The following is a 15674-nucleotide window of genomic DNA, read 5'->3' as shown; positions in this document are numbered from 1 at the left end:
TTGTAATAAGTTGTTACATTTTACATCACTTATTACATATTACGGGTGTTACACTTTTTTATGAAGAAAATGTAATAATTTGGTGCATTATGTAATAAACCACCAAAATAGATGTCTTAATTAGAAAAAAACAAACATTAGGACCATCAGAACAACACTGACTTTAAGCATACCAGCATGCATGAATCATAAATATGAATTCATTTCTAAAACCAGTAGGACGGTCAAATCTAAATCAAATATAAGTGTATTCATTATAATAGGCTACCGCTTTCAGGGCAGGGCATCAAACATATACATAGGCTCCAGTGCTCTAGCACCCACTGACCAGGTTGAGCACCCTGGGGGGCACACCACCAGATGCGCATTTCTCCGTGCCGCTCTGCAAGCGCCTCTGCCCCTCAGGTATGTGTGTGTGTGTGGGTATGTGCATCATGTGTAGCCCGTATGTGTGTGTAGCCTGTGTGAATGTGTGTGTTAATCTCGCTCGCGCTCTGTTAAGATGAATAAACAAATCGCTGCAGAGCGCGAGCCTGGCACAGAGGTGCGCGCTCTGGCGCATCTGGCACAATCGGTTAAAGGTAAAGGTAAAGGTAAAGGTAAAGGTACTTTATTTGTCACATATACAGCTAGTACAGTGAAATTCTTTCTCTGCATTTAACCCATCCCTGAGGAGCAGTGGGCAGCCACGGTGCAGCGCCTGGGGACCAACTCCAGACTATGAGCCAGTGCCTTTGGTCAAGGGCACTGACTGGAGGATCAGGCTAGCTGGCATGTTTTTTAGTTTAGTTGAGATGTAAAAGCACCATGCACCATTCTTGGGGAGCGCTCTGGGAGGGTCCCCTCTCTGGTTCTCTGGGCCTGGAGCTTCTGGGACTGGTTCTCGTTTTACAGCTGCTGCTTGCAGATGATGATAATATTTCAATAATTTAAATGGATCAGCTGGGCAAATTTTGATAAAATGTTAAATCTGGTGAAAATCAGAGGCAAAATCACTTCCAGCATCATCAGCCCGATGAAATCCCACAGCTCGATCCCCCCCAGCTCGCCCCAGCTGCGGCTACGGGGGCGGTGATCCCAGCCGCCCCTGCCGCTGCTGGAGCAGAGCTGGACCCGGCCTGGAGCTCCAGTCGGACCGTGGTCCATGTCATCCCTCCACAGACGAACATGACCCGGGTGTATTATTGTCGGTGGGCAAGGGGGGGGGGGGGCGCGCGGAGCGGTTACCATCCGTGTGGGACCCGCTGTCGGAGGAGACCGCTCTGCTCAGCGGGGCGGAAGAGCAGCGTGACCCGGGAGACTCTGGTGACAAGAGCCGTCGCTGAATTATTATTCAGGGATGCAAACAGCGCGCCGAAAAGCGAAACTCGCTTTTTTCATGACCAGTTAGGTGACTTGTGTGAATCGTTCAGATCCGAAAAGTTTTTGTTTTGGGGGGGGGGGGGGTCTCAGCGTCTCAGCTGGGGTCAGTAAAATGTTTTTCTAACAGGCTGACAGTGACAATCACGTGAATATGAGGCGAACTCATTCATGGTCTCTGATTATACTGATAACAGCCGACCTCCAATGTAGACGCGCGACATGCGCTCATTAAAGCGGCGCGTAGCTGCGTGCAGTCGGTGCGACGGCGACGCCGTTTTTCCCCCTCCGCGGACATGCACGGTTCCCTACGTTGCTGTGTCAGGCAGGTGTTTCCCACGGAGCTCTGCCCCGTTTCAGAGGTGAAGGAAGCCCTGAGTGGAAAGACGTCGCCTCCGCAATGTAGAATGTGTTCAATTCAAAAAGTGAAACTAACACATTATATAGGCCTATATGTCCATAACACACTGAATGAAACATCCCATGTCTTTATTTATTCAGTTTATTTTAACTCATTGAGTGCCGCGCTCCTTTGCAAAGTTTTAGTCAAGTGTACCGGCAATTTAGACCATTTTTGACTTTTTATGTAGAGCCATAGTGTATTCTATATTATTGCCACCAACACATACTGTGGCTCAATTGAAAGGTTTAACTTTATGCTTCAAATGACCACAAACCGTTTGTTTCTACGTCCCTCCGTTCCTGAGAAAAGTCAAGCTAAACATGGCTGGGTTTCACCAAAATCCCTCCTTTTTTTCTAGAAAAGGAGATAGAGCGTCTTTTCTGAAAGCTGCTCTGTTTGTGTCTGTCGCTCTTCTGACACTCGCATTTCTGGATCAAAGGGCTCGTGTAAGATAAATACAACAATGGTTGTTCTATTCACAATACCACCATCGGGGGCGGGGGGGGCGCCACTAAACATGGGAACGAAAAACGAGAAATTACGTGGTTGGCACTCAATGAGTTAATAGTAATAATTATGACTAACATTCAGTGAAGACCAAAAATTCAGTATCTCCAAAATGGAAATATTGCAAAGGATTTTTTTTTTTAAAGCATTTTTAATAACAGTCAAGTCAAGTTACAGTTTATTTATAAAGCACATTTAAAAACAACCTCAGTTGACCAAAGTGCTGTACAATTGCAAAAGCACAACACAGTTAATCACAAACACTACAACAAACAACAAATAATTAAAAACAACACAAGGGATAGTAGTCACTTTAAAACAAATCTAGATTAAAAAGAAAGAATAAAAGAGAGAGAGAGAGGGAAAGAAAGAGAGAGAACCAAGATTGCTTGCTTAGCTGGGAGTGAACGCCAAGGAGAAAAGATACATTTTTAAAAGTGTTTTAAAATGTTCAACAGACTGTGCAGCTCTAACATGGAGAGGTAGGCTGTTCCACAGCTTAGGAGCTGCGACTGAGAAGGCTCTGTCTCCACGAGTGGAGAGTCTGGACCTGGGTACTGCAGTGCTTTCTGGTCAAGGCCAACAAACAATGAATTACAATAATCTAAACGTGATGTAATAAAGGTGTGAATTAATCTCTCAAATACATTTCTTGGGAGATAAACCTTTGCTTTAGCCAACAGCCTTAGTTGGAAGAAGCTTGTCTTGACTATGGAGGATATCTGCTTGTCAAACCTAAAGTCGTTCTCTAAAATAACACCAAGGTTCCTTGCAAAAGGATGACAGTAAGACTTAAGGGAACCAATAGCACTGTCATATCCATCAAGCAAATTTTGTTGACCAAATAAAATGACTTCAGTTTTGTTTTTGTTCAAAGACAGAAAGTTAACTTCCATCCAAGTTTGGATATCTTTAAGGCAGTCTAGTAGAGCCTGAACAGAGGCTCGCCCATTTATCTTTAGGGGTAGATAGATTTGAACATCATCGGCAAAACAATGAAAAGAGATGTTGTACTTTCTAAATATGGATCCCAGAGGCAACATATATATCGAGAAAAGGAGGGGGCCCAAAACAGAACCTTGGGGCACTCCACAATTTAGAGGGGAAGTGGCCGAAGAATGCTGGCCCAGCTGGACTGAGAAGCTCCGGTCTGAGAGGTAGGACTGAAACCACTTCAAAACAGTGCCCCTAATGCCCACACACTTGTTCAAACGTGACAAGAATTTTATGATCCACTGTATCAAAGGCAGCTGTCAGATCTAAAAGGACCAGGACAGCAGAGTTACCAGAGTCAGCTGTCAAAAGAAGATCATTAAAATTTTTTAAAAGCGCTGTTTCTGTGCTGTGGCGTGACTTAAACCCAGACTGGAATTTCTCTGAAATACCATTTTGATCAATAAAAGACTGAAGCTGTTCATATACCACCTTCTCCAAGACCTTAGAAAGAAAAGGAAGCTTGGAGATGGGCCTAAAATTTGATAAAACTGTCTGGTCAAGGTTATGCTTTTTGATGAGGGGCTGGACCACAGCATGTTTTAAAGCAGCTGGAACACAGCCGGTCATCAGAGATAAATTAATCAGGTTCATAACACAGGGGCCAATAATATGGAAAACCTCCTTAAAGAGGCGGGGTGGGATGCTGTCAAGAGGACAGTAGGAAGGCCTGAGGTGCTTTACAATATCAGTTAAAGATTGGAGGGAGACATGCTCAAAATTCTCAAAGACAGCAGGGGATATAAGAGGGACAGCAGGATCTGATGCAGACGGCAAAAGAGAGGACCTAATATCAGAAATTTTATCAATAAAAAAATGTAAGAAATCTTCACACAGTTTAGATGAAGGAATAATAGCATTGTGATCACAGGGGTTCAAAAGATTATTCAGAGTACTAAAGAGAAACTGAGGCTTGTGGCTGTTTGCTGACACAAGATTGGATAGAAACTGACTTTTAGCAAATTTGACAGATTTTTGATATTTGATCAGACACTCATTTAAAATTTCTAAGGAAACTTGTGGATGATCTTTCTTCCACTTTCTCTCGGCACGTCTGCATGTGCGTCTTAACGTGCGAGTAGTGTCATTAAGCCAAGGCTCTCCTACTCGCTTAGAACGTTTGCACCTAAAGGGAGCCACTGATTCTAATATGTCAATACAGGTACCATTAAACATGTCCAAGAGCTCATTAAGGGTGAGACCACAATCGTGAACCTGCAGTACAGAATCGCAAAAAGCAGCAGAAAATTCACAGGCAGTAGAAGGGTTAATTGTGCGCACACGGCGCTCCGTGGCGCACAGTTTAACCAGGGAATGAGGCAGTGTGATATTAAATAAAACAGCAAAGTGGTCAGAGATGTGTATGTCAACAATCTCAATGACATTTAACTCCAGACCGAATGACAATATGAGGTCCAGTGTATGTCCCTTTTCATGTGTTGGGTCAGATACAGACTGAGTAATATTAAAAGAGTCAATGAGGTTTAGAAAGTCTTGTACCAAGGGACACGATTCGCAGCAGACGTGGATATTAAAATCCCCAACAATTAAAAATCGGTCATAGTTCATTGTTAGTCCTGCCACAAAGTCCGTCAAGTCGTTAATAAAATCCTTATTGAACCGAGGCGGACGGTAGACCACAGCGCACATGATGGGTGTAATGCAGTTTAAAACGAAAGTCTGCAGCTCAAAGCTGGAGAAGGAGATCGGCGGTGACAGACGACATTGGAAGCTGGATTTAAAAACAGATGCTACCCCTCCACCTCGGCCAGTGGATCGGGGGGAGCTGAAATACACACAATCCGGAGGGAGCAGTTCAGAGAACTGGATAGACTCACCGATCTGAATCCACGTCTCCGTCAGGAACATAAAATCCAATTCACGAGAGGTGAAAAAGTCATTCAGAATAAATGTCTTGTTTGCTAGCGATCTAGCATTCAGGAGAGCCAGGCTAACGGTCGTTTCCCCGCCGCCCTGGTTGGATGCACGGCGCAGCGGCCGAAGGTTCCTGAAATCCACACCGCCGTTGCGGACCCGGCGTCTTGGGAGAGGGACCTCCGCCAGCAGGTGAGGGTAGCCGGGGGCCGGGCACGGCGGCATCACAGGTTGAATCCAGCGAAGGTATACAGGTTGCCGGAGCCGTGCACGCGATCCTCTGAGAAGATGGCGAGGATCCGTCCAGCAGGTAGATTGCTTTAGGTTCTTGATTTTCACCAAGACACCTGCTCTCTTTCCGCGTTTGCAGAGGCGCTTCCTCCGTGAAATAACAACCGGAGACCGCCATAGGTAGGCTGGTACCGCCGCCAGGGGAGGGGGGAGACCCGAGGTTTGATCGCCTAGATTAATTTCTGGCAGTGTGTTTCGACATGATCCGATGTCAAAAAGTACTTGTCGATCATATACTAGCAAGGCAGAGGAATCTTGGCACAGAGAGCAAAATAATACAGCAGCAAACAAATATAGTAGAGCCGGTAGACGGCAAGCCGCACACGCTGGCGCCATCATTTTATCCAATAAAATAATATAGAAATATTGGCCATCTATATGCACCCAATACTTGGTTGGGGTTGAACTACTGGAAATTGACTTTTCCATATTTGTTAATGGTGAGCCCCCCCCCCTCCGGCAGACAATTTCTCTCTTTTTTGGTCCTGACCCATTTGCATCCCTGTTATTGTTAATGTTTTTTCTAATTAAGACATCCATTTTGGTGGTTTATTACATAATGCACCAAATTATTACATTTTCTTCATAAAAAAGTGCAACACCCGCAATATGTAATAAGTGATGCAAAATGTAACAACTTATTACAAAATGCGGCAAAGTTTATTACATATTGCGTTCAAGATTTTTATTACAAAATGTGGCAGATTACAAAATGCGGCGTTATTACATAATGATGTGAAAATGTATTACATTATTACATAATGCGGCATTATTACATAATGCGGCGTTACAAATCCCCTATTAAATAGTTTGCTCAGACTGAAGATGTGCAGCACTTGATGAAAATCTTAAAAATAAGTTTCTTTGGAAAAACATTCTGTTGAAAACCTAAAACTGTTAAACATGAGTTGTGTTGTTGTTTCAGGATCCAGCAGCAGAGATCAGACTCTCCTGCACCCAGCTGTCTATCTTTAAAGAGCAACGACTCAAAGAAGTGGCTCATTAACTTTAAAGGAGGACGTGGATCAGCTGATCAGATGTAAGCTGTAACTGACAGTCAGACTCAGGTTATTGTAGAAAAGAACCAGTTTGTACGACGTGTTGTTGGACCAGGTCTGAAACCAAAGTGTCTCTGTCTGTTGTGAACGTCCTCAGGGGACATATAAAGTCCATCTTGTATTATCTCTCTGTACTGATGTTGACTTGATACTGATTCCTCCACAGAGTGGACCAGGAGAGCTCAGAGGTCCCCAGTGGTCAGTCTGCCCAGCAGCATCAAACACACCTGGACTCCATATTTATGGTGAGGACATGTCCAACAGCTGCTGTTATATCTGTTGTGTTCACCATCATCTCCATGCTGCACTTTGACACCAGTGGATTGTCAGTCTGTCCAACATGGATCTGATGTTTGGCTCCATGGTTTTAGTTTGATCCTGTCACTCATAGAGTTTCTGTTCCAGCTGCTGGAGGAGAACATGGTCACTTTTGTCAAGAACGAGCTGAAGAAGATCCACAAGGCTCTGAGGCCAGATTACCCAGAATGCTCAGGGAGTCAGAGGGAGGATGAGGAGGTGTTGGACGGTGAGGATGAAGAGCAGAGGAGGAGCAGCAGAGAGGCATTAGTGAAGATCACAGTGAACTTCCTGAGGAGGATGAAGCAGGAGGAGCTGGCTGAGCGTCTGCAGAGCAGTAAGAGGATTTCTCTAAAGATTCAACATGATGGACAAATGAGACGTTCACTGACATCAACACATGAAGGGAAACATGTTCATATAGTCGTTATTTAGAGGAATTAAAATTTTATATTTTATTCATGAATTTTACTATGTTTTTGTTTATTCAGGAACTCCTAGTGCAGTTTCTGGACGTAAACTCAAATCTGTCCTGAAGGAGAAGTTCCAGTGTGTGTTTGAGGGGATCTCTAAAGCAGGAAACCCAACCCTTCTGAACCAGATCTACACAGACCTCTACATCACAGAGGGAGGGGCTGGAGGGGTCAATGATGAACATGAGGTCAGACAGATTGAAACAGCGTCCAGGAAACCAGACAGACCAGAAACAACCATCAGACAAGAAGACATCTTTAAAGCCTCACCTGGAAGAGACCGACCAATCAGAAGAGTGATGACAAAGGGAGTGGCTGGCATTGGGAAAACAGTCTTAACACAGAAGTTCACTCTGGACTGGGCTGAAGACAAAGACAACCAGGACATACACTTCACATTTCCCTTCACCTTCAGAGAGCTGAATGTGCTGAAAGAGAAAAAGTTCAGCTTGGTGGAACTTGTTCATCACTTCTTCTCTGAAACCAAAGAAGCAGGAATCTGCAGCTTTGATCAGTTCCAGGTGGTCTTCATCTTTGACGGTCTGGACGAGTGTCGACTTCCTCTGGACTTCCACGACACTGAGATCCTGACTGATGTGACAGAGTCCACCTCAGTCAACGTGCTGCTGACCAACCTCATCAGGGGGAACCTGCTTCCCTCTGCTCGCCTCTGGATAACCACACGACCTGCAGCAGCCAATCAGATCCCTCCTTACTGTGTTGACATGGTGACAGAGGTCAGAGGGTTCACTGACCTACAGAAGGAGGAGTACTTCAGGAAGAGGTTCAGAGATAAGCAGCAGGCCAGAGAGATCATCTCCCACATCAAGACATCACGAAGCCTCCACATCATGTGCCACATCCCAGTCTTCTGCTGGATCACTGCTACAGTTCTGGAGAAGCTGTTGAAGACCAGAGAGGGAGGAGAGCTGCCCAAGACCCTGACTGAGATGTACATCCACTTCCTGGTGGTTCATCTAAAACTGAAGAAGGTCAAGTATGATGGAGGAGCTGAGACAGATCCACACTGGAGTCCAGAGAGCAGGAAGATGATTGAGTCTCTGGGAAAACTGGCTTTTGAGCAGCTGCAGAAAGGAAACCTGATCTTCTATGAATCAGACCTGACAGAGTGTGGCATCGATATCAGAGCAGCCTCAGTGTACTCAGGAGTGTTCACACAGATCTTTAAAGAGGAGAGAGGCCTGTACCAGGACAAGGTGTTCTGCTTCGTCCATCTGAGTGTTCAGGAGTTTCTGGCTGCTTTTCATGTCTATCTGACCTTCATCAACTCTGGACTCAACCTGATGTCACAACAACAAACAACCTCCCGGTGGTCTCAATTGTTTGGATACAATCCTGAACTGATACCTTTCTACCAGAGTGCTGTGGACGAGGCCTTACAGAGTCCAAATGGACACCTGGACTTGTTCCTCCGCTTCCTCCTGGGTCTTTCACTGGAGACCAATCAGAATCTCCTACGATGTCTGATGACACAGACAGGAAGCGACTCACGGTCCAATCAGATAACAGTCCAGTGCATCAAGAAGAAGATTGAAGAGACTCCCTCTGCAGAGAAAAGCATCAACCTGTTCCACTGTCTGAATGAACTGAATGATCGTTGTCTAGTGGAGGAGATCCAACAGTCCCTGAGATCAGGACGTCTCTCCACAGGTAAACTGTCTCCTGCTCAATGGTCGGCTCTGGTCTTCATCTTACTGTCCTCAGAAGAAGATCTGGATGAGTTTGACCTGAAGAAATACTCTGCTTCAGAGGACGCTCTTTTGAGGCTTCTGCCAGTGGCCAAAGCCTCCAACAAAGCTCTGTAAGTGTAGAGACAGTTGGATTTATTCATCATTATATAAAAACCCTTCTGTGTTTTCAACAGGACCAAAAATAAATTCCTTTCTTCTTTAATTCCTCATGATCATCTCTTCAGACTGAGCAGCTGTGACCTCTCAGAGAGAAGCTGTGAAGCTCTGTCCTCAGTCCTCAGCTCCCAGTCCTCTAGTCTGAGACACCTGGACCTGAGTAACAACAACGTGCAGGACTCAGGAGTGAAGCTGCTATCTGGTGGACTGGAGAGTCCACATTGTAGACTGGAGACTCTCAGGTGAGGATCCATCCAGCTGTTTATCTGATGCCACTTGAACACAGCTTCCTGTGTGTGTTCAGTCTGTCAGGATGTCTGGTCACAGAGGAAGGCTGTGCTTCATTGGACATGTTCATGTTTTTAGTGAACGTTGAACTGAATGAATCAGTTTATAAATGATGAACCTGAGCAGCGTTCAATGGCCCTCATTTATCAAACTTGCGTACACCAAAAAAATGGGTGTACACCAAATTCACCGCAAGGATCGGCATTTATCAATCTGAGTGTGAGCGTACGGTACGCACAAATCTCACGCCAGCTCTGACCAGGTACGCACATTTGGAACCAGCGTAGAACATGCTGGAACGAGTGCTGCTGTGTCAGAATGATTATTAAACCATAATCTAAAACGCAGCGATGCGGACCACATGTTGTTGTTGTTTATATTGAAAAAGATAAAAAAAGTAGCCAAAAAAAAAACGATACCACCAAGTCCGTGTTGAAACCTGGTAAAGTCCCTCTTCTTGGCCGTCTTCCGTGTCTCCATGTCGTAAAAGGGGCAGGGCGACGCCTCTAAAGCAGGAATATATCGGGGTGTGACATTTAAATGACGCTCGTTTTCAGCCGCCGGATTTATCACCACCACGCCGGTTCTACGCCGAAATCAGCAGCGTACACACTTTTAGTAAATCACACGTGACACTTGGCGTACACTGATATTTACACCAGAATCTACACCAGATCCTGCGCAAGTTTGATAAATGAGGGCCATTGTCACCAGAGTGAACACTGCTCAGGTTTTATGACATGGAGATGGAGACGGCCCAGCATCACTAGTATGTTGCTGTGGTACAGATGGTACAGACACATCTACTACTGCTGAAGACAGTTTGTTTGAGTGTTTGAAGCAGTTTGATGAACAAACAAGTGAAAACTCAGAAAAAGAAAAAAGCCCCTGGATTTTTCAACATACAGTTTACCTTCACTACACCTGGTTTTTCACTTTCAGCAGAATATGACTCATTGTTTAAGTGGTAAAATATTTTCTCAATCTCAGCATTGTTTTTGGTTTTTAGTTAAAGGAATAGTTCACCCAAAAATGAAATTTCACTCATTATTTACTCATGCTCATGTCGACTAAGGGCTGTGAGAAGTTTCAGAGTCCTCCGTGGCTACTCTGAGTTATGGGCAGAGGTGGGTAGTAACGCGCTACATTTACTCCGTTACATTTACTTGAGTAACTTTTTGATGACTGCACACAAAATCTCCGCGGTAAACAGGACGACCACTCCGCCTCAAATTTGAGAAACTGCGGCTAGTAAATGATTAGGATGACGTCAGCACTGGTATGTCGTGGATAATGTCCATGAAGGCAAAGATATTCAATATAAACTGTCTTTGGTGAAGGTTCTCAGTCATACAAGTCATCTTATTCTTCTTCCTCCCCAGGAAGTTTAAACCCCATACACACCTGGAGACATGTGACTCCTAGTCACATGACCACCCCTCCAGTTTCGGGGGTGTGGTCATGTGACTCGAGTCTCGGGGGTGTGGTCATGTGACTTTGGTTTCACTAGAAACCAATCATAGGACCACTCTGGGTTTAAACCTCTTTTTACAGTCTATGGTTTAAATACCTGGTTCTGGCATTAGTCTCAGACAGTTCATATCATATGTAAGTTATTGTGGCTGAATTTGTCTTAATTTATGTTAGGCTACTTTGTAAAAAATGTAATTTAGGCTATTTTCCTAGTTGTTAAATGTTGTTCTTTGGCAATATCTGAATTTTTTCATTGCTATTATATTTTTGTGTATTTGATTAGGCCTACATTTACGCGCTGATCATTAAAGGAACAAATCAGAGGTTACTCAGCAGTTACTCAGTACTTGAGTAGCTTTTTCACCAAGTACTTTCTACTCTTACTCAAGTAAATATTTGAATGGCTACTTTTTACTTTTACTTGAGTTAAATTATTCTAAAGTAACTATACTCTTACTTGAGTAAAATTTTTGGCTACTCTACCCACCTCTGGTTACGGGGGGGTCCGTGCAGCAGTGCATGTCCATATAACGGTTGCAAATGGATACCAACTGTCTTCGTAACAAAAAACACACCAAAAAACATCCAAATACCTCCATGCTGCTCGTATGTAATGTCCGTCTTGTGTTGAAGCCCCGAAATGCAAAATCGTCCTGAACTAAATTAAATAAGTCCGCTGGTGTCCATTTGCAACCGTTATATGGACAAACACTGCTGCACGGACCCCCCCTGTAACTCAGAGAAGCCACAGAGGACTCTGAAACTTCTCACAGCCCTTAGTCGACATGAGGGTGAGTAAATAATGAGTGAAATTTCATTTTTGGGTGAACTATTCTTTTAAATTCATATAGTTTGTTAGTGGCAGTGATTAGAGGCTGGTGATGGAGGTAGAAGGAGGTTCTACTGAAAGACAACAGCTGATTATTTATTTAAATGAACAGAACAAATGAACATGAATTAGTTCATTTTCATCTGTATGAACTGAACTTCTAAGGATTTCTTTTTAAGTGTGAACTGACACAAACACTGACTGAAGAAACTAAACTGCATTTGGTGGTGGTGGCTCACTGAACATCTGAAGTGGTGTGAACATTAAAACACTGATTCCAGGAATCTGGGGCCGTATTCACAAAGAATCTTAAGGTTAAAAGTAGCTCCTAAGGGCCGAATTTATGAGCAACTCCTAAAAAAAGTGGGCATGTCAGTCTTAAATTTAGGACTCCTAGTATTTTAAAATAAGAGTAATTCACAAAGTATTTTATGCCTAAAAGTAGCTCCTAAGTCTGGGAGAGCTTAAAAGTCCTCGTGAGGACTCCTAACTCAGTAAGACCTATTCACAAAGAATCAGAAATGGCTGCAGCCAGGCAAATGTATGGAGGACTGCGAATTGCTGCAGAGGGGGGTGCTGGAGCACCTGCCCCTTTGCCCTTTGATGCCCAAAGTGCCTTTTTGTCAGTGTTTTTTTTTTTTTTGGGTCATCTACAACATTTTCGCTATAAAACGGGAGTAGTGACAGTGACGAACTGTCCAATATAGGCGTCACAACGGTCGGACCGAGGTAACTGCGACCGCTGCGATGCAGTCATGCTGATGTGAGCCAAAAATATTTTTAAAGTTGGTGGGTGTGCTAGACACACACATCTGTTAGTAGTAATAGCTCATGTGATAAGGCTGCTCCCCCAGTAAACTTAACTTATTGTTAGTCTGTGTTCAAATCCTGCTATAGGCCACAAATGTGGGTAATGCATTTTCTTTTCTCATCATTATTATGATCACCATATAGGGCTGTCAACGAATGTGAAAATTAATATTAAAATGTGGGAAGAAAAAAAACCAGCGACTGCTTTGCGAGTGTGCGCACTGACCCTCATTGCATTTGCACAGCATCACACTGCAGAAAGTGAGACGCGACAAAAACTGTAGCAGAAAGATGCAGATGGCAGAGAGAAAGACAGAAAGTTCAGAGCCCAACTTGGCAGCAGAGACAGTGGTTTGGACTCGAAGCAGTCTGAAAAGCCCCGTCGGACCTGATGGCAAAAAAAAAAAAAAAAAGTGGAGCGGAGCGGCCGGCGGCGGGGAGGAGGAGGAGGAGGAGGGAGGGGAGGGGAGGCGCCGCCGGCACTCAACAACCAATCACCGTGTTGAGTGCCTCGAATTCGTGCACGAGAATTGACGTAATCCATAGCAACGGGGCGTCACCAGGGGCGTCACTCTTAGTTTGCTCTTAGTAATTTATCCTTAGTAAGAGTAGGTCTCAGCGGCTTTGTGAATAGCTTTTAAGAAAATACTCCTACGTAAAAACTTTTAGTGCGAGTTAGGAGCACTCCTAGCGGTAAGATAAAAGGCTTTGTGAATACGGCCCCTGGTCCAATATCTTATTGTTTGGAGAAAACAATATAGATGATAGTTGGTGTAGGTAGTGGATGATTTGTTCTGTACAATGAAATAATAAAGGAAAAACCCAGGTCTCTAGTATGAGATAAAAATCAATATGATAACATTCAAACAACATGAGCAACTTAAATCAATAAACAAAGGAAGTGAGGTCAGTACAGTCACGTTGTCTTCAGGCAAATGTTTGGAGGGAAAGAGAGGGTCAAAGGTCAGAGGGCGGGGTTATATCACCTTACGGGGTGTGGTTAGGTGTGACTGTGGTGATGCAGGCAGGGTGGAGTCTGGGATTTTAACACTGACTGTATATATAAAAACAACAAAACAAATGTATACATATATGATTATACAAAGATGAGTGAGAGATCACAGTTTATAATCAAATATATCTATATATATTTATACAAACTGGAACATGTTGAGTAAGAAACACTGTAAACTCTCAGGTTTGTGTTGAAATGTTGTGTATTTATGATTCTAACCTGTTATTTCCTTCATATTGAGTATGTGAGTATTTTTCCTTGAATTCCTCTTCAGACTGAGCAGCTGTAACCTCTCAGAGAGAAGCTGTGAAGCTCTGTCCTCAGTCCTCAGCTCCCAGTCCTCTAGTCTGAGACACCTGGACCTGAGTAACAACAACCTGCAGGACTCAGGAGTGAAGCTGCTGTCTGGTGGACTGGAGAGTCCACACTGTAGACTGGAGACTCTCAGGTGAGGATCCATCCATCTGTTTATCTGATGCCACTTGAACACAGCAGCAGGTGTTGACAGAGGGTTCCTGTGTGTTGTTGTGTGTGTTCAGTCTGTCAGGATGTCTGGTCACAGAGGAAGGCTGTGCTTCTCTGGCCTCAGCTCTGAGCTCCAACCCCTCCCATCTGAGAGAGCTGGACCTGAGCTACAACCACCCAGGAGCCTCAGGAGTGAAGCTGCTGTCTGCTGGAGTGGAGGATCCAGACTGGAGACTGGAGACTCTCAGGTATGGAGAGACTGCTGCAGCCACACACACTGTCTGATAGGAGGAGCTGGAACATTTTCTATGGCCCCGTTCACACCTGGTCACACCTGGTATTAACATCTGTCTCAGGTGATCCATGCATTGATGACATCAGATGCCATCACTCAGACCATATCCAGAGGTGGTGTAGGCCACAGTGAAGCACCGTCCACTCCACTGAAGTCCTCTGTCTCAGTCTGACTCGTCCCAACAAAGTTTATACTGAAGCCAAAATCTCAGAGTGTTTCAAACATGAGCTATGCAGCTTCCATCAGTCACAGTGATGAACTACTGGGATCAGGAGTTTCTCCTCATGATGACTTCAGTGTCTCACCATGACTCACTGTGTCATATTCAGGAGAAGAGATGTCAGTGATGAAAGCAGCTGTTGGCAGCTGTGCTCTGAGTCTCTCCAGATGTTTGAATCAGACTTTATTTCAGTGTGTATCAGGAAACATTTCAGCTGCAGCTGTTGAACTGCTCCTGAACCAACAGAGTGTTTGTCCTGAGACCTTTGTCCCAGAGACTGTAGACACCTGTTGAGTGTGGACACACTAATATATATATATTTTTTTTAGCCTTTATTTAACTAGGTAAAAGACCCGTTGAGATCAGAATCTCATTTTCAAGGGCGACCTGGCCAAGAGGGCAGCAGCACACGTCGTCAACATTATAAAATACAAAATACATTACAATATTACATTATAATAAATAGGGCCATGTGACAGTAGAGCAGTGATCATCAACTGGCGGCCCGCGGGCCGAATCTGGCCCGCCGAACCTTCCAATCCGGCCCGCGACTGAGTTCTAATGGTTTACAAGTATTATATTTCTCGGGCTCTGTGCGCCTGTAAGTCAATGCGCTGGGAAACGGAGACACGCTCAACATGTTAGTGTGTGCCTGTGAGCCCCTGCACTGGGATTAGGAAACGCCGCGGTACCCAAAGCGCCGTGCATGAAAGTTTAGGGAGCTGCTGGACTGCAGGGTTTTCCCTGTCTGTCTGCAGAGGCGAGCTGCCTGGGTGAGTTTGGCCGCAGCCTTAAACCAGCCGGGTGTGCACGGGCGGGCCGTTCAGATGTAGCGTCTTTTGCGCACTCAAACCCATTCAGTGTAGATGCGCGCCATGCACCCTCTCAAAACAAAAACGATGCGGCAGCGGCGCGTGTTTGATGCCACTCGGTTGTTTTTTTTTCTGTACGTCCGCGGCGCACAGCTGCACGGACCTGCTTCTCCCTCTGGTGTTGTGTCCCGGTTCCCCCTCCGCCTGTGTCTCTCCTACTGTTTCACACTGAGCTCTGTGTGTGGAAAAACCTCTCCTCCGAGATGTAGAATGTGTATTACAGAAGAGAAACAAGCATTTCAGGACTACTGACTTGTATCAATCAGAACCGATTGTCAGCCTC

At 44.7% G+C, this 15674-nt stretch overlaps 1 protein-coding gene across 1 annotated transcript in view; it reads left to right on the top strand.

The window, feature by feature from the left end:
- Positions 1 to 15674, top strand: part of LOC146975173 (uncharacterized) — a 197031-nt gene that overhangs the window by 157988 nt on the left and 23369 nt on the right. The window contains exons 7-11 of the mRNA XM_085794664.1: positions 6653 to 6731; positions 6892 to 7120; positions 7275 to 9078; positions 13814 to 13987; positions 14079 to 14252. Of these exons, the coding sequence (XP_085650790.1) occupies positions 6653 to 6731; positions 6892 to 7120; positions 7275 to 9078; positions 13814 to 13987; positions 14079 to 14252 (2460 nt within the window). The remainder of the gene's footprint in view (positions 1 to 6652; positions 6732 to 6891; positions 7121 to 7274; positions 9079 to 13813; positions 13988 to 14078; positions 14253 to 15674) is intronic.

Source organism: Trachurus japonicus, chromosome 13, assembly GCF_045865225.1.
Source record: "Trachurus japonicus isolate A0001 chromosome 13, Traja_1.0".
NCBI classification, from domain to species: Eukaryota; Metazoa; Chordata; class Actinopteri; order Carangiformes; family Carangidae; genus Trachurus; species Trachurus japonicus.
Note: the sequence above shows the minus strand (reverse complement) of the source record. Positions and strands in the feature narration are given on the sequence as shown.